The sequence below is a fragment of the Salvelinus alpinus genome, chromosome 30 (genome assembly GCF_045679555.1).
Source record: "Salvelinus alpinus chromosome 30, SLU_Salpinus.1, whole genome shotgun sequence".
NCBI classification, from domain to species: Eukaryota; Metazoa; Chordata; class Actinopteri; order Salmoniformes; family Salmonidae; genus Salvelinus; species Salvelinus alpinus.
In genome coordinates, this window is record NC_092115.1 from 39,059,284 (window position 1) to 39,078,997 (window position 19,714).

The 19,714-nt window shown below is 37.9% G+C and overlaps 1 protein-coding gene across 4 annotated transcripts in view; it reads right to left on the reverse strand.

The window, feature by feature from the left end:
- The window catches only part of LOC139560456 (glutamate decarboxylase 1-like), a 39,135-nt gene extending 20,798 nt beyond the window's left edge, over positions 1-18,337 (reverse strand). Inside the window, exons 1-3 of one of the 4 annotated variants that reach the window (XM_071377257.1) lie at positions 18,247-18,337; positions 16,372-16,516; positions 14,463-14,516 (exon numbers count right to left, since the gene is read on the reverse strand). In XM_071377257.1, coding sequence (XP_071233358.1) covers positions 14,463-14,516; positions 16,372-16,447 — 130 coding nt within the window. In that variant the 5' untranslated portion in view covers positions 16,448-16,516; positions 18,247-18,337. Of the gene's footprint in view, positions 1-14,462; positions 14,517-16,371; positions 16,517-17,795; positions 17,993-18,058; positions 18,176-18,246 lie in introns of those variants that run through there. The other 3 variants (XM_071377255.1, XM_071377254.1, XM_071377258.1) reach the window with 3 other exon arrangements.
- Positions 18,338-19,714: the final 1,377 nt, after the last annotated feature.

Below are 19,714 nucleotides of genomic sequence, written 5' to 3' on the forward strand. Positions count from 1 at the left end.
TTTCGGACAATTGTTACACCTAATGGAAGCTGGTTATTTTGAACAATTGTTACACCTAATGGAAGCAGGTTGTTTTGGGCAGTAGTTACACCTAATGGAAGCAGGCTATTTTGGACAGTAGGTACACCTAATGGAAGCTGGTCATTTTGGCCAGTAGTCACACCTAATGGGAGCAGGGTGTTTTGGACAATTGTTACACCTAATGGAAGCAGGCTATTTTGGACAGTAGTTGCACCTAATGGAAACAGGTTATTTTGGACAGTATTTACAACTAACGGAAACAGGTTATTTTGGACAATTGTCAAACCTGATGGAAACAGGTTATTTTGGACAGTAGTTACACCTAATTGAAACAGGTTCTTTTGGACAGTAGTTACACCTAATGGAAGCAGGTTTTTTAGAACAGTAGTTACACCTAATGGAAACATGTTCTTATGGACAGTATTTACACCTAATGGAAACAGGTTATTTGGACTATTGTCAAACCTAATGGAAACAGATTATTTTTGACAGTAGTCACACCAAATGGAAACATGTTATTTTGGACAGCAGGTACACCTAATGGAAACAGGTTATTTTGGACAGTATTTACACCTAATTGAAACAGATTATTTTGGACAGTATTTACAACTAACGGAAACAGGTTATTTTGGACAGTATTTACACCTAATAGAAACAGGTTATTATGGACAGTATTTACACCTAATGGAAACAGATTATTTTGGACAGTATTTACAACTAACGGAAACAGGTTATTTTGGACAATTGTCAAACCTAATTGAAGCAGGTTATTTTGGACAGTAATTACACCTAATGGAAACACGTTATTTTGGACAGTAGTTACACCTAATGGAAGCTGGTTATTTTGGCCAGTAGTCACACCTAATGGAAGCAGGTTGTTTTGGACAGTAGTTACACCTAATGGAAGCAGGCTATTTTGGACAGTAGGTACACCTAATGCTACCAGGTTATTTTGGACAGTAGTTACACCTAATGGAAGCAGGCTATTTTGGACAGTAGGTACACCTAATGCTACCAGGTTATTTTGGACAGTAGTTACACCAAATGGAAGCTGGTTATTTAGGACAGTAGTCCCACCTAATGGCAGCAGGTTGATTTGGACAGTAGGTACACCTAATGCTACCAGGTTATTTTGGACAGTATTTACAACTAACGGAAACAGGTTATTTTGAACAATTGTCAAACCTGATGGAAACAGGTTATTTTGGACAGTAGTTACACGTAATTGAAACAGGTTATTTTGGACAGTAGTTACTCCCAATGGAAGCAGGTTCTTTAGGACAGTAGTTACACCTAATGGAAACATGTTATTATGGACATGATTTACTCCTAATGGAAACATGTTATTTTGGACTATTGTCAAACCTATCGGAAACATGTTATTTTGGACAGTAGGTGCACCTAATGGAAACAGGTTATTATGGACAGTATTTACACCTAATGGAAACAGGTTATTTTGGACAGTATTTACAACTAATTGAAACAGGTTATTTTGGGCAGTAATTACACCTAATGGAAACAGGTTATTTTGGACAGTATTGACACCTAATAGAAACATGTTATTTTGGACAGTATTTACAACTAATGGAAACAGATTATTTTGGACAATTGTCGAACCTAATTGAAGCAGGTTATTTTGGACAGTAGTCACACCTAATGGAAGCAAGTTGTTTTGGATGTTAGTTACACCTAATGGAAACAGGTTATTTTGAACACTAGGTACACCTAATGGAAGCTGGTTATTTTGGACAATTGTTACACCTAATTGAAGCAGGTTATTTTGGACAGTAGTCACACCTAATGGAAGCAAGTTGTTTTGGACAGTAGTTACACCTAATGGAAACAGGTTATTTTGAAGACTAGGTACACCTAATGGAAGCTGGTTATTTTGGACAATTGTTACACCTAATGGAAGCAGGTTATTTTGGACATTTGTCACACCTAATGGAAGCAGGTTGTTTTGGACATTATTTACACCTAATGGAAACAGTTTATTATTGACAGTATTTACACCTAATGGAAACAGATTATTTTGGACAGTATTTACAACTAATGGAAGCTGGTTATTTTGGCCAGTAGTTACACCTAATGTAAGCAGGCTATTTTGGACAGTAGTTGCACCTAATGGAAACATGTTATTTTGGACAGTAGGTAACCTAATGCTACCAGGTTATTTTGGCCAGTAGTTACACCTAATGGAAGCTGGTTGTTTTGGACAGTAGTCACACCTAATGGAAGCAGGTTGTTTTGGACAGTAGTTACAACAAATGGAAGCAGGCTATTTTGGACAGCAGTTGCACATAATGGAAACAGGTTAATTGGACAATTGTTACACCTAATGGAAACATGTTATTTTGGACACTTGTTACACCTAATGGAAGCAGGTTATTTAGGACAGTAGTTACAACTAATGGAAGCAGGTTGTTTAGGACAGTAGTTACACCGAATGGAAACATGTTCTTATGGACAGTATTTACTCCTAATGGAAACATGTTATTTTGGACTATTGTCAAACCTAATGGAAACAGGTTATTTATGACAGTAGTTATACCTAATGGAAGCTGGTTATTTTGGACAGTAGGCACACCTAATGGAAGCAGGTTGTTTTGGACAATTGTTACACCTAATGCTACCAGGTTATTTTGGACAGTATTTGCAACTAATGGAAACAAGTTATTTTGGGCAGTATTTACACCTAATGGAAACAGGTTATTTTGGACACTAGGTACACCTAATGGAAGCTGGTTATTTTGGACAATTGTTACACCTAATTGAAGCAGGTTATTTTGGACAGTAGTCACACTTAATGGAAACAGGTTCTTTTGGGCAGTAATTACACCTAATCGAAACAGGTTATTTTGGACAGTAGTTCCACCTAATGGAAACAGGTTATTTTGGACAGTATTTACACCTAATGGAAACAGATTATTTTGGACAGTATTTAAAACTAACGGAAACAGGTTATTTTGGACAATTGTCAAATCTAATTGAAGCAGGTTATTTTGGACAGTAGTCACACCTAATGGAAGCAAGTTGTTTTGGACGGTGGTTACACCTAATGGAAACAGGTGATTTTGAACAGTAGATACACTTAATGGAAACATGTTATTTTGGCTAGCAGTTACACCTAATGGAAACAGGTTTTTCAGATTATTGTTACACCTAATGGAAGCAGGTTGTTTTGGACAGTAGTTACACCTAATGGAGCAGGTTGTTTTGGACAGTAGTTACACCTAATGGAAACAGGTTATTTTGGACACTTGTTACACCTAATAGAAGCAGGTTATTTAGGACAGTAATTACACCTCATGGAAACACGTTATTTTGGACAGTAGTTACACCTAATTGGAAGCTGGTTATTTTGGCCAGTAGTCACACCCAACTGAAGCAGGTTGTTTTGGACAGTAGTTACACCTAATGGAAGCAGGCTATTTTGGATAGTAGTTGCACCTAATGGAAACATGTAATTTTGGACAATTGTTACACCTAATGCTACCAGGTTATTTTGAACAGTATTTACAACTAACAGAAACAGGTTATTTTGAACAATTTTCAAACCTGATGGAAACAGGTTATTTAGGACAGTAATTACACATAATTGAAACAGGTTATTTTGGACAGTATTTACACCTAATAGAAATGGGTTATTTTGGACAGTAGTTACACGTAATTGAAACGTGTAACTGTTATTTTGGACAGTATTTACACCTAATAGAAATGGGTTATTTTGGACAGTATTTACACCTAATGGAAACAGATTATTTTGGACAGTATTTACAACTAATTTACAACTAACGGAAACAGGTTATTTTGGACAGTATTTACACCTAATGGAAACAGATTATTTTGGACAGTATTTACAACTAACGAAAACAGGTTATTTTGGACAATTGTCAAACCTAATTGAAGCAGGTTATTTTGGACAGTAATTACACCTAATGGAAACACGTTATTTTGGACAGTAGTTACACCTAATGGAAGCTGGTTATTTTGGCCAGTAGTCACACCTAATGAAAGCAGGTTGTTTTGGACAGTAGGTACACCTAATGGAAGCAGGCTATTTTGGACAGTAGGTACACCTAATGCTACAAGGTTATTTTGGACAGTATTTACAACTAACGGAAACAGGTTATTTTGGAATTTGTCAAACCTGATGGAAACAGGTTATTTTGAACAGTAGTCCCACCTAATGGAAGCAAGTTGTTTTGGACGGTAGTTACACCTAATGGAAACAGGTTCTTTTGAACAGTAGATACACGTTATTTCGGCTAGAAGTTACACCTAATGGAAACAGGTTTTTCGGACAATTGTTACACCTAATGGAAGCTGGTTATTTTGAACAATTGTTACACCTAATGGAAGCAGGTTGTTTTGGGCAGTAGTTACACCTAATTGAAACAGGTTCTTTTGGACAGTAGTTACACCTAATGGAAGCAGGTTTTTTAGAACAGTAGTTACACCTAATGGAAACATGTTCTTATGGACAGTATTTACACCTAATGGAAACAGGTTATTTGGACTATTGTCAAACCTAATGGAAACAGGTTATTTTTGACAGTAGTCACACCAAATGGAAACATGTTATTTTGGACAGCAGGTTACACCTAATAGAAACAGGTTATTATGGACAGTATTTACACCTAATGGAAACAGATTATTTTGGACAGTATTTACAACTAACGGAAACAGGTTATTTTGGACAGTATTTACACCTAATAGAAACAGGTTATTATGGACAGTAATTACACATAATTGAAACAGGTTATTTTGGACAGTATTTACACCTAATAGAAATGGGTTATTTTGGACAGTAGTTACACGTAATTGAAACGTGTAACCACCTAATGGAAACAGGTTATTTTGGACAGTATTTACACCTAATGGAAACGGGTTATTTTGGACAGTAGTTACACCTAATGGAAACAGATTATTTTGGACAGTATTTACAATTAATTTACACCTAATGGAAGCAGGTTGTTTTGGACAGTAGTTACACCTAATGGAAACAGATTGTTTTGGACAGTAGTTACACCTAACGGAAACAGGTTATTTTGGACACTTGTTACACCTAATAGAAGCAGGTTATTTAGGACAGTAATTACACCTCATGGAAACACGTTATTTTGGACAGTAGTTACACCTAATTGGAAGCTGGTTATTTTGGCCAGTAGTCACACCCAATGGAAGCAGGTTGTTTTGGACAGTAGTTACACCTAATGGAAGCAGGCTATTTTGGATAGTAGTTGCACCTAATGGAAACATGTAATTTTGGACAATTGTTACACCTAATGCTACCAGGTTATTTTGAACAGTATTTACAACTAACAGAAACAGGTTATTTTGAACAATTTTCAAACCTGATGGAAACAGGTTATTTAGGACAGTAATTACACATAATTGAAACAGGTTATTTTGGACAGTATTTACACCTAATAGAAATGGGTTATTTTGGACAGTAGTTACACGTAATTGAAACGTGTAACTGTTATTTTGGACAGTATTTACACCTAATAGAAATGGGTTATTTTGGACAGTATTTACACCTAATGGAAACAGATTATTTTGGACAGTATTTACAACTAATTTACAACTAACGGAAACAGGTTATTTTGGACAGTATTTACACCTAATGGAAACAGATTATTTTGGACAGTATTTACAACTAACGAAAACAGGTTATTTTGGACAATTGTCAAACCTAATTGAAGCAGGTTATTTTGGACAGTAATTACACCTAATGGAAACACGTTATTTTGGACAGTAGTTACACCTAATGGAAGCTGGTTATTTTGGCCAGTAGTCACACCTAATGGGAGCAGGGTGTTTTGGACAATTGTTACACCTAATGGAAGCAGGCTATTTTGGACAGTAGTTGCACCTAATGGAAACAGGTTATTTTGGACAGTATTTACAACTAACGGAAACAGGTTATTTTGGACAATTGTCAAACCTGATGGAAACAGGTTATTTTGGACAGTAGTTACACCTAATTGAAACAGGTTCTTTTGGACAGTAGTTACACCTAATGGAAGCAGGTTTTTTAGAACAGTAGTTACACCTAATGGAAACATGTTCTTATGGACAGTATTTACACCTAATGGAAACAGGTTATTTGGACTATTGTCAAACCTAATGGAAACAGGTTATTTTTGACAGTAGTCACACCAAATGGAAACATGTTATTTTGGACAGCAGGTACACCTAATGGAAACAGGTTATTTTGGACAGTATTTACACCTAATTGAAACAGATTATTTTGGACAGTATTTACAACTAACGGAAACAGGTTATTTTGGACAGTATTTACACCTAATAGAAACAGGTTATTATGGACAGTATTTACACCTAATGGAAACAGATTATTTTGGACAGTATTTACAACTAACGGAAACAGGTTATTTTGGACAATTGTCAAACCTAATTGAAGCAGGTTATTTTGGACAGTAATTACACCTAATGGAAACACGTTATTTTGGACAGTAGTTACACCTAATGGAAGCTGGTTATTTTGGCCAGTAGTCACACCTAATGGAAGCAGGTTGTTTTGGACAGTAGTTACACCTAATGGAAGCAGGCTATTTTGGACAGTAGGTACACCTAATGCTACCAGGTTATTTTGGACAGTAGTTACACCTAATGGAAGCAGGCTATTTTGGACAGTAGGTACACCTAATGCTACCAGGTTATTTTGGACAGTAGTTACACCAAATGGAAGCTGGTTATTTAGGACAGTAGTCCCACCTAATGGCAGCAGGTTGATTTGGACAGTAGGTACACCTAATGCTACCAGGTTATTTTGGACAGTATTTACAACTAACGGAAACAGGTTATTTTGAACAATTGTCAAACCTGATGGAAACAGGTTATTTTGGACAGTAGTTACACGTAATTGAAACAGGTTATTTTGGACAGTAGTTACTCCCAATGGAAGCAGGTTCTTTAGGACAGTAGTTACACCTAATGGAAACATGTTATTATGGACATGATTTACTCCTAATGGAAACATGTTATTTTGGACTATTGTCAAACCTATCGGAAACATGTTATTTTGGACAGTAGGTGCACCTAATGGAAACAGGTTATTATGGACAGTATTTACACCTAATGGAAACAGGTTATTTTGGACAGTATTTACAACTAATTGAAACAGGTTATTTTGGGCAGTAATTACACCTAATGGAAACAGGTTATTTTGGACAGTATTGACACCTAATAGAAACATGTTATTTTGGACAGTATTTACAACTAATGGAAACAGATTATTTTGGACAATTGTCAAACCTAATTGAAGCAGGTTATTTTGGACAGTAGTCACACCTAATGGAAGCAAGTTGTTTTGGATGTTAGTTACACCTAATGGAAACAGGTTATTTTGAACACTAGGTACACCTAATGGAAGCTGGTTATTTTGGACAATTGTTACACCTAATTGAAGCAGGTTATTTTGGACAGTAGTCACACCTAATGGAAGCAAGTTGTTTTGGACAGTAGTTACACCTAATGGAAACAGGTTATTTTGAAGACTAGGTACACCTAATGGAAGCTGGTTATTTTGGACAATTGTTACACCTAATGGAAGCAGGTTATTTTGGACATTTGTCACACCTAATGGAAGCAGGTTGTTTTGGACAGTATTTCCACCTAATGGAAACAGGTTATTTTGGACAGTATTTACACCGAATGGAAACAGGTTATTTTGGATAGTATTTACACCTAATGGAAACAGTTTATTATTGACAGTATTTACACCTAATGGAAACAGATTATTTTGGACAGTATTTACAACTAATGGAAGCTGGTTATTTTGGCCAGTAGTTACACCTAATGTAAGCAGGCTATTTTGGACAGTAGTTGCACCTAATGGAAACATGTTATTTTGGACAGTAGGTAACCTAATGCTACCAGGTTATTTTGGCCAGTAGTTACACCTAATGGAAGCTGGTTGTTTTGGACAGTAGTCACACCTAATGGAAGCAGGTTGTTTTGGACAGTAGTTACAACAAATGGAAGCAGGCTATTTTGGACAGCAGTTGCACATAATGGAAACAGGTTAATTGGACAATTGTTACACCTAATGGAAACATGTTATTTTGGACACTTGTTACACCTAATGGAAGCAGGTTATTTAGGACAGTAGTTACAACTAATGGAAGCAGGTTGTTTAGGACAGTAGTTACACCGAATGGAAACATGTTCTTATGGACAGTATTTACTCCTAATGGAAACATGTTATTTTGGACTATTGTCAAACCTAATGGAAACAGGTTATTTATGACAGTAGTTATACCTAATGGAAGCTGGTTATTTTGGACAGTAGGCACACCTAATGGAAGCAGGTTGTTTTGGACAATTGTTACACCTAATGCTACCAGGTTATTTTGGACAGTATTTGCAACTAATGGAAACAAGTTATTTTGGGCAGTATTTACACCTAATGGAAACAGGTTATTTTGGACACTAGGTACACCTAATGGAAGCTGGTTATTTTGGACAATTGTTACACCTAATTGAAGCAGGTTATTTTGGACAGTAGTCACACTTAATGGAAACAGGTTCTTTTGGGCAGTAATTACACCTAATCGAAACAGGTTATTTTGGACAGTAGTTCCACCTAATGGAAACAGGTTATTTTGGACAGTATTTCCACCTAATGGAAACAGGTTATTGTGGACAGTATTTACACCGAATGGAAACAGGTTATTTTGGACAGTATTTACACCTAATGGAAACAGATTATTTTGGACAGTATTTAAAACTAACGGAAACAGGTTATTTTGGACAATTGTCAAATCTAATTGAAGCAGGTTATTTTGGACAGTAGTCACACCTAATGGAAGCAAGTTGTTTTGGACGGTGGTTTTTCGGATTATTGTTACACCTAATGGAAGCAGGTTGTTTTGGACAGTAGTTACACCTAATGGAAGCAGGCTATTTTTGGACAGTAGTTACACCTAATGGAAACATGTTATTTTGGACAGTAGGTACACCTAATGCTACCAGGTTATTTTGGACAGTAGTTACACCAAATGGAAGCTGGTTATTTTGGCCAGTAGTCACACCTAATGGAAGCAGGTTGTTTTGGACAGTAGTTACAACAAATGGAAGCAGGCTATTTTGGACAGCAGTTGCACATAATGGAAACAGGTTAATTGGACAATTGTTACACCTAATGGAAACATGTTATTTTGGACACTTGTTACACCTAATGGAAGCAGGTTATTTAGGACAGTAGTTACAATTAATGGAAGCAGGTTGTTTAGGACAGTAGTTACACCGAATGGAAACATGTTCTTATGGACAGTATTTACTCCTAATGGAAACATGTTATTTTGGACTATTGTCAAACCTAATGGAAACAGGTTATTTATGACAGTAGTTATACCTAATGGAAGCTGGTTATTTTGGACAGTAGGCACACCTAATGGAAGCAGGTTGTTTTGGACAATTGTTACACCTAATGCTACCAGGTTATTTTGGACAGTATTTGCAACTAATGGAAACAAGTTATTTTGGGCAGTATTTACACCTAATGGAAACAGGTTATTTTGGACACTAGGTACACCTAATGGAAGCTGGTTATTTTGGACAATTGTTACACCTAATTGAAGCAGGTTATTTTGGACAGTAGTCACACTTAATGGAAACAGGTTCTTTTGGGCAGTAATTACACCTAATCGAAACAGGTTATTTTGGACAGTAGTTCCACCTAATGGAAACAGGTTATTTTGGACAGTATTTCCACCTAATGGAAACAGGTTATTTTGGACAGTATTTACACCGAATGGAAACAGGTTATTTTGGACAGTATTTACACCTAATGGAAACAGATTATTTTGGACAGTATTTAAAACTAACGGAAACAGGTTATTTTGGACAATTGTCAAATCTAATTGAAGCAGGTTATTTTGGACAGTAGTCACACCTAATGGAAGCAAGTTGTTTTGGACGGTGGTTTTTCGGATTATTGTTACACCTAATGGAAGCAGGTTGTTTTGGACAGTAGTTACACCTAATGGAAGCAGGCTATTTTTGGACAGTAGTTACACCTAATGGAAACATGTTATTTTGGACAGTAGGTACACCTAATGCTACCAGGTTATTTTGGACAGTAGTTACACCAAATGGAAGCTGGTTATTTTGGCCAGTAGTCACACCTAATGGAAGCAGGTTGTTTGGGACAGAAGTTACACCTAATGGAAGTAGGCTATTTTGGACAGTAGTTGCACCTAATGGAAACAGGTTATTTTGGACAGTATTTCCACCTAATGGAAACAGGTTATTTTGGACAGTATTTACACCGAATGGAAACAGGTTATTTTGGATAGTATTTACACCTAATGGAAACAGATTATTTTGGACAGTATTTAAAACTAACGGAAACAGGTTATTTTGGACAATTGTCAAATCTAATTGAAGCAGGTTATTTTGGACAGTAGTCACACCTAATGGAAGCAAGTTGTTTTGGACGGTGGTTTTTCGGATTATTGTTACACCTAATGGAAGCAGGTTGTTTTGGACAGTAGTTACACCTAATGGAAGCAGGCTATTTTTGGACAGTAGTTACACCTAATGGAAACATGTTATTTTGGACAGTAGGTACACCTAATGCTACCAGGTTATTTTGGACAGTAGTTACACCAAATGGAAGCTGGTTATTTTGGCCAGTAGTCACACCTAATGGAAGCAGGTTGTTTGGGACAGAAGTTACACCTAATGGAAGTAGGCTATTTTGGACAGTAGTTGCACCTAATGGAAACAGGTTATTTTGGACAATTGTTACACCTAATGAAACATGTTATTTTGGACAGTAGGTACACCTAATGCTACCAGGTTATTTTGGACAGTATTTACAACTAACGGAAACAGGTTATTTTGAACAATTGTCAAACCTGATGGAAACAGGTTATTTTGGACAGTAGTTACACATAATTGAAACAGGTTATTTTGGACAGTAGTTACACCTAATGGAAACATGTTATTTTGGACAGTAGTTACTCCTAATGGAAACAGGTTCTTTAGGACAGTAGTTACACCTAATGGAAACATGTTATTTCAGACAGTAGGTACACCTAATGGCAACATGTTATTTTAGACAGTAGGTACACCTAATGGAAACAGGTTCTTATGGACAGTATTTACACCTAATGGAAACAGGTCATTTTGGACAATTGTCAAACCTAATGGAAACATTGTTATTTTGGACAATAGTCACACCTAATGGAAGCAGGTTGTTTTGGACAGCAGTTACACCTAATGGAAGCAGGCTATTTTGGACAGTAGTTACACCTAATGGAAACACATTCTTTTGGACAGTAGTTACACCTAATGGAAACACATTATTTTGGACAGTAGTTACACCTAATGGAAACACGTTATTTTGGACAGTAGTTACACCTAATGGAAACACATTCTTTTGGACAATAGTTACACCTAATGGAAACACGTTATTTTGGACAGTAGTCACACCTATTGGAAATCTGTCATTTCGGACAGTAGTTACACCTAATGGAAACACGTTCTTTTTGGACGGGAGTTACACCTATTGGAAATCTGTCATTTCGGACAGTAGTTACACCTAATGGAAACACGTTATTTTGTATGGTAGTTACACCTATTGGAAACATGGTATTTGTATATGAAATTATTAATACATATCTACTTAATTTAATTGTTCTATTGAAACACTATTGAGAAAAAAGTATTAGAAAGTATTATGTCAGATTGACAAAATGTATTCAGGTAATCACGTTTCAGTTGAATTTGAACAAGTACCTCTCAAATGAATCAATTGTGTCAGCTCTAGCTCTTTTTCAGTTGCATTTGTCATAACTACTAAATGAAATAAAAAACACCAATACATTACAAAGTTTAATTTCCAATTAACAATGGTACAGTAAAGAGGTCAGTAGGGAGCTTTGTGCTCCCATCTACTTCTTACTCAACCATGAAGTGCATTGCCAGTTCCTGAACCTGCAGTCTATCAATTGAACTAACCTACAGACCAGTTTAACTACACTGACATAATCAGTTACGGTTACATAAACTTTTAACATGTGGTTGTTAATCTACCTTAGTTGAACGCACTGACTGAAGTCGCTCTCGATAAAAGTGTCTGCCAAATTTCCAAAATGTAAATGTACAAATGTACAGCATGCTGACGATTAATCTAATGAGCTCTGCCCCCTAAAAAGACAAACTCTTTGACCAAACAAAATTTGCTCAGTTAATTTCTACGTGAATGAATCTGGTGCACATCAAATTCCACCGAGTTAAATCAGTAAATTCTACAAGAAACAATTACATTCCGCAATAAAACATGAATTGTTCGTGTAATGTTAACAAAATATGATAGAGCAATCCTAAAGGCAGCCACAAATGTTTGTGTAGAGGAGACATTTTGGAAGGGAAAGGGGATAACTAGTTATCTGAACAACTGAATTGATTCTACCAAAATGTGTCTCCGCATTTAGGCCAACTCATTCGAATCAGACTGGGGTTAATGATGGATGAGAGACATTTAACGGGCTTTGGATAGGCTAGTCTATTTTTTACTAAAGTCCGTGTGTATTAATAGCCCATTGATTTTAGAGAAAAAACTATAGCAGACTACCACAAGAAAAGGTCGTTATGGAAGGATTTAAACATATATTTTCACGTCATACAGTTTTAAGTAAATTATTCTATCAAAATCGGATGTTAAAATGTTTTGCAATATCGAACAGACGAGACCCTCAATATCGAACAGACAAGGCTCTCTCAAACAGAACCCCTTTTCTGTTTCAGAGCTTCAGAGATCCTTTCATTTAAACGTACTCCCCTAATCTTGGATGGCAGATTGGCACTGATTATTTGACAAGATCAGCAGCCTCGACAACTGCTGGTTGGTTCTCGTTAATCTTCCCTCTCATCCACAGGACGCGTCTCTTTACTGAAAGGAGCTGACGACTGTAACGGCCTGTAAATCCAACACTGACATAGGCCAACATCTAACAACTCAGCACAATTTTCTGAAGACTGTTTGTGACAACAGAGGGATTTTTCCGTTTTCTCCTCCACACAATTTTTTTTATTTCAACCCCGAGCACAAAGCGATTCCTTATCAGCCCAAAGGGGATATTATAGAAACGAGGGTAAATTATTGGGCCTGGTGCATAATGAACAGAAATTTGAAAATTACTCATAAGGCCAAAGCAATGTCCTCTATAAAATGAATCAGTCAGTTTATTGAATAAACATGTTTCCTCGTACATTGCGGTAAATTATTTCGTTATTAAGGTTATTTGCAGGGTTGTAAGGGAGGTTAAATTGTGTTAATTTTATCCGGCAGGGGGCGTCCTCATTACGGGGCAGGTTACCTAATTATGTGGGCCCTCGGTACGAATTATAGTTCTGCATCGTAACTCTCGAGCTAAAACCAATTTATTCTTAGGCTAATGACATCCTCTTCTTTGTTTTTGGATTGAACCAATGGTAGGACAATGCATACTTTTGCAATTAAATGTTAACTTGACATTATCAAAACCCTGCCACCAAAACATGTTGGACTGAAATCAATGAAAGTAGGAAGGATTTCTTAAAGCAAATATATTTTTCTCAATGTGTGATGACGTCAAACCAATCCTAGATGTAATCGAAAAACGATTAAATATACAGTGTCCAGGGAAAAAAGGTCCTCTAAGATTCCTGTTGGAAAAATACTGGATTCAATCGTTTCACCTTGTTTTAGCTGGATTGGCTAACGTAACAGAGGCTTTATGGAACCTCCCAGATTTACCAAACCCACGCTCTCCCACGTCATCTCATCGACGTCATCACATCTCATTTTATAAGGTATATAAAAAAATACGTTTTGCATAAAGGGACCCAAATCCATACCACCTCCAAACGGAAAGGCTAGGAAATTAATGTTTAAAAAAATAATAAGTCGTTGATAAAATAAAATACAAAACTGGAATTAGAACATTTATTATTTAGTCTATAGCCCTAGTTTATGCACACACCATGTTGGCAGCTAATTCTGCATTAAAAACCTATTGGACAGCTCTATCTCGACAAATATTCAATGTTTAGGCATTTTCTACATTTCTGAGGCGAATTGTTACTTGCTGTAGTGTAGGCCTGTATCCTATCCTTTGCCAACTGCAGAGATATGGATAGGAAGGGACATGGGGTGCCTCGCGGGGTCGGGGCGGGAACCCCGGCGCGCCGTGCTTGGCCTAAAGCTAATTGCCAACTGACCTTTAGGAGATGAGAATGTGGAGTGACAGTCAGCGACGGCCTTGCCCTAATATTAGCATATTATAGCATCATTATGCTGGGTATGGAGACGGGCCTATGAGGCTTCATATGCCTACAAAGTCAAATGACAACGTTTCTCGTAGGCTATTGCAGTGAATCAAATTAGATTGCCGTTGTTGATGATTCATGGGTCTAAAACTTACCACATATCTTCATCCCCAGTTTCCGCGTGCATCCTTGCATCCACGCGTCATAGTCTAAAACAGAATGTTTGGGGAGAATGTTTGAAAATTCGATTCTGGAATAATGAATGGTGTGATTTGGGTGACAGTGGATTCGTTTTTATAAAGCGTATGGTGGCAGTGTATGGCACAACGGAGTGAAGCAGCATGAAGCAGACTATCATGCAGAAGAAGCAGCAGCCTCTACAGCTCACGCCACCCCTTCTCAAACCCCATTGGGAGGAAACAAAGCAGCGCTGACCTTAGATCAGTGCGGTTATTAGCCTATTCCTGAACATTCGAATTGTTCCGAATCCACACAGTCCAAACAAAATGGGCCATTAGAGGCCCACACTGGCACGCACCCGGCAAAGGGGACGTTTTAAACAAACACCCGTGAAATTAGCTCGCGAAGGAGAGCAGAAATTAATTGGGTGAAACACAGTATTTTGACTGGCGCGAGATGGTGATGTCTGGCTGGCCGTTTGGACACACACACACGCACGCACACACCAGGCAGTATAGGGAGAACTACTGCAGCATAGGGAAAACAACCTATAGGCTACGTATTTTGGTATTGCATGAACATACAGATGGAAAATGGCATCATAGCCACACAAAAAACACAAGCACACTGAGTCAAGCAATGGGACGGTAACAAGGCACATCTATATGCATATGAGCCTTATGGTGGTGTTATTTGTCTAGGATTTAAGACCCGGATAGAACGTCTCGAGGTGTCACTCAGAGCGCAAGGTAAGCGCTGCCCGAGACACACTCGCACACAGGAACCACAGGCAGCCTCAGGTATGTGTGCGAGACAGAGCGTGGCAGCGAGATAATGGCAACAATCAACAGTAGCAGCAGAGAAACAGGCAGAGTATAAACAACATCACAGGCTTTTTGAAACGGTTACGCATTCTGTAAAACCTGTCAAACACATTCTTCCTCTGTCAAATAGCCTATCAAATGAAGTAAATTTTCCATATTAGGCCAATGGCTTTACTGGCAGAAATTTTAGGCTGATTAACAAGGCCTAGGCTTCCATTTTCTAAAACAAATATGACTTGGCCTAGGTCTAAAGAGAAGAGGGTTTGGGAATTTTTCTTAACTAAAATGTAACTGTCAGTGGTAGACTAAAAGGCTAATTTCAGTAATACCTACTAAATGCCCTCTTCTTTCAGTGTTCGATGGTAAAATTGGCCAACACATCCCATTGACATCCCTCCTCCGCGTACACTTCGCCAATGTCATAGAAAACGAAAGCAAGCCATCATCACGAGCAACCGAGTGCCTGCAATTATCAGCCATTTCCCTGCGTAATTGCGCTGGTAAGAGCTCTCTTAGTGATGCAGGACTACACTCTCATGCAGTGATGCAGGACCACACATTGGAAAGATTTGGAGGAGAAATAATTGAAATTATTTAAAAAATTTATCACGAATTTGAATGCTAATATTCAGAATATATATTTAGCCAATAAATAATAGCATAGGCCTACATTTAGTGTTTAGGTTATTAGGCCTATTTTGAAATCGAGAATATTTTAAACATTATTTGATAGGCCAAATTAAAAAAAGGCATAACCTAAGGAAATTCGATAGGCTTATTCCAAATAATTGTGTTTTCTATTCCAAAAATAATTCCTTCCCGATGCCATGTGCTGAATACATAACGACGCTCTATGAGGCAATTACAGGAGGTCCGTTTCTCAGTGCGCGCCGCTGATCCGTTAGACAGCGGCAGGCAGTTGTGATAGCTCTGTTTTTAACCGGAATGATTAACGACGTCGCCCACACGGTAAATAGCCAGAGTGAGACTCGTTTTTATCAGGCAGAGAGGGAGTGAGGTAGGGAGAGGGAGAGAGAGGAATGAGAAGAAAGAGACCTACTTGTGGATGAAGGTCGTAAATTGGCGGAGTTGGGGTCCTGGTCCCCGCCGGCGGCTGTCGGTTCAGACGTGGCCATCAGTCCTCCGTTATTCCCGTGCGCTCCGGGACTCTTATCAGATTATCAACGAAAACAACCAACCGGTTGCTGAAAACAAACGGCCCAGTGTTAAGATAGATAGCTAATATTAAACAACTAAATAACCGCATTCATGTTTGAAAGTTTGTCTATTTACATAGCCTAAAATAGGCAACATTAGTTGAATTTGATCAATGAAATTGAGCTTTAAATATCCGTGCAGTGACCATAAACGAAGAGGATGATGCATCATTTGCTGTATTATCTGCCTCTTTGACGGGAATAATTTATTCTAGAACATGGCTAGCATTTGCCGATCGAAGGGAGATAAATCAGTGGTGATCGTTTTGAGAAGATTTGTCTCGCGCCACACACGTAGGCCTACCCGGGCGCGTGGGTCCCTCTGTCAAATGCAGAAATACATTCGGACGATAACATCGCTGGCATTCAATACTGGACCCAAATATAGTCTGCAAATCTGACAGAAATTTAAGGCTACGCTATTCTAAGCTTAGCCTATAAACACCAACGAAAAACTGTCCCTAGTGAAGTTTTTATGGGTCGTTAAAGCGAAATCATCCCCATCTCAGAGCCATCAGTCTTGGGCGCTCGAGCTAAGCGATGAGCACCAGACCGTTCAGTCTACTTAATTAGATCAAAGAGCACGAAAACAAAGGATTTTCGTGCCTTCAATATAAATCAAATAAATAGGCCTAGGTCTAATCCACAAACAAATCATCCTTAACAGACCTATTCATAATGAGGAATATGCTAAACGAAAAACCCTATCACAATGATGTGCAATGGAATTATTTGACACATTTTGCCAAGTAATTATTGGTTTAGTAAGATAAATATATAATTGATTGGGCAGCCTACTGAAATCCGTTGGAAAATGGATTGACATAGCATATCGATTTTTAATTATGATGATCTTTGAATAACCACGGCGAAGCCAGCATCAGTCAATGTTATTGTTAATAAGGAATAGTTAGGCTAATGATGGAATCGTGCTACTCATATAGGCTATAAATAACAATAGCCTACCATTGCTCATAACATGTTAATTGTTTCTTAATTACAAACTTTTGAACGAGAGAGATATGGAAATCTGAACATTCAAGCGACAGGTCTTTTGCAAAAAAAATTATGCTTTTCTAAACCAATCTCATCCTTTTTTCGACTCCAATAAGAATGAGCATCGCAACAATGTAGCAGTTGTTGAGCGCTGTGCAGCGTTCAAAAACATAAACTCACTGTTATATTATGGAAAAATAAATCAATATTACAATATAGGCTGTTCGGAAACGTGAGAGCGCTCGCGCTATGAGACGATAGGCTACCTTACCGTCTGCGGGTGCACAGGTTGTCGTGTCCAGAAACTATCACCAAAGAACCGAATTACAGTTCTCTATCCACCCAACGTTCTGAGACGCAAGACAGTCCAAAACCAACAACACCGGAATACCAATGGAGTACGAAAAATTCCATCCAGCAGCGTGCGAGTGACCTTTTTTCCCTCAAGAATGTTTCATTTTTTTTATTATTTCTGAGCGCCTGAATCGCCTATTTATCCACTTTTACGCACGCACACGTGAGTCATAGCATTACCTCCCTCTGGCACGAAATTAAGCTTCTTCACGACCACTGACGTGTCCCCTTTTCTGTGAGTGGGATACTTTATTTCAGCAGGTTTGATTGTCATGAGAAATGCATAGCCCCATTACGATCCCCAATCACGAAGTGTCACTCTTAGGAAGTTTGATAGCAATCAAGTCCTCAATAGCCTACTTACTAACCTAGGTGATGTTCAACACGACCAAAAATAACAACGGAGGTTTTATTTGCGTCACTGGCACCTGTCAATCAAAGGAAAAATGTGACAAAATTGTGTTGGCCAACACTAGTAGCCTAGCAGATATGGACTTAAGATGGACTCCATTTTGCTCAGAAGGCTAGGCATATCGATGAAATGTTATCACAAAGAAATGGACAAGTGCTAGCCTATTCATTTTCTTCTGTGCTGTTGTCCAGATGTAGTTTTGTGGATTGCGACGCTAGACTGATATGATGACTCTAGACACGAGGGGGCGCCTCGACTGCGTTCACAGATCTCTGTGGTCAGGCAGCGTTGATGGAATTTATTTCCAAAATGGTGAAAACCATGTAATCTCTTGCCTATGCTGTGCTGAACAACATATTGTTTGGAACATGTCCAAATAAATATCCTATACCTCCTAGCCTATATAGGCTGAATAGTAAAACAAGAAAAAGATTAGCATGGTATACACACCTGAGGAAGTTTAGGGAATTGACCTATCAACTCCATTATCCCAAGCAGCAGGGCTCCAATGGGAAGTGTTCTCTACACAGTCCACTCCCCTGCCTAATGCCCCTGCTTTCACTCTCTCTTTCCTCTTTCACCGCTCCCCTTCTTTTGGGATTTTCTCTTCCTTTCCACTTGTTCTCTCTTCACCCTGTCAGAACAGACCTTTATAAACAGTGCATTTGGAAAGTATTGAGACCCCTTCCCCTTTTCCCCATTTTTCTACCTTACAGCCTTGTTCTAAAATGGATTAAATTGCACTACCGTTGAAAAGTTTGGGGTCACTTAGAAATGTCCTTGTTTTTTAAAAGAAAAGCAATTTTTTTGTCCATTAAAATAACATCAAATTGATCAGAAATACAGTGTAGACATTGTTAATGTTAAAAAAAAATTATTTCGCCAGTTGAGAACAAGTTCTCATTTACAACTGCGACCTGGCCAAGATAAAGCAAAGCAGTGCAACACAAACAACAACACAAAGTTACACATGGAATAAACAAACATACAGTCAATAATACAATAGAAAAGTCTATATACAGTGTGTGCAAATGAGGTAGGATAAGGGAGGTAAGGCAATAAATAGGACATAGTGACGAAATAATTGCAATATAGCAATATATATGACTATACAATATAAATTACTATTGTAGCTGGAAATGGCTGATTTTTAATGGAATATCTCCATAGGTGTACAGAGGCCCATTATCAGCAACCATCACTCCTGTGTTCCAATGGCATGTTGTGTTAGCTAATCCAAGTTTATAATTTTAAAAGGCTAATTGATCATTAGAAAACCCTTTTGCAATTATGTTAGCACAGCTGAAAACTGTTGTTCTGATTAAAGAAGCAATAAAACTGGCCTTCTTTAGACTAGTTGAGTATCTGGAGCATCAGCATTTGTGGGTTCGATTACAGGCTCAAAATGGCCAGAAACAAATAAC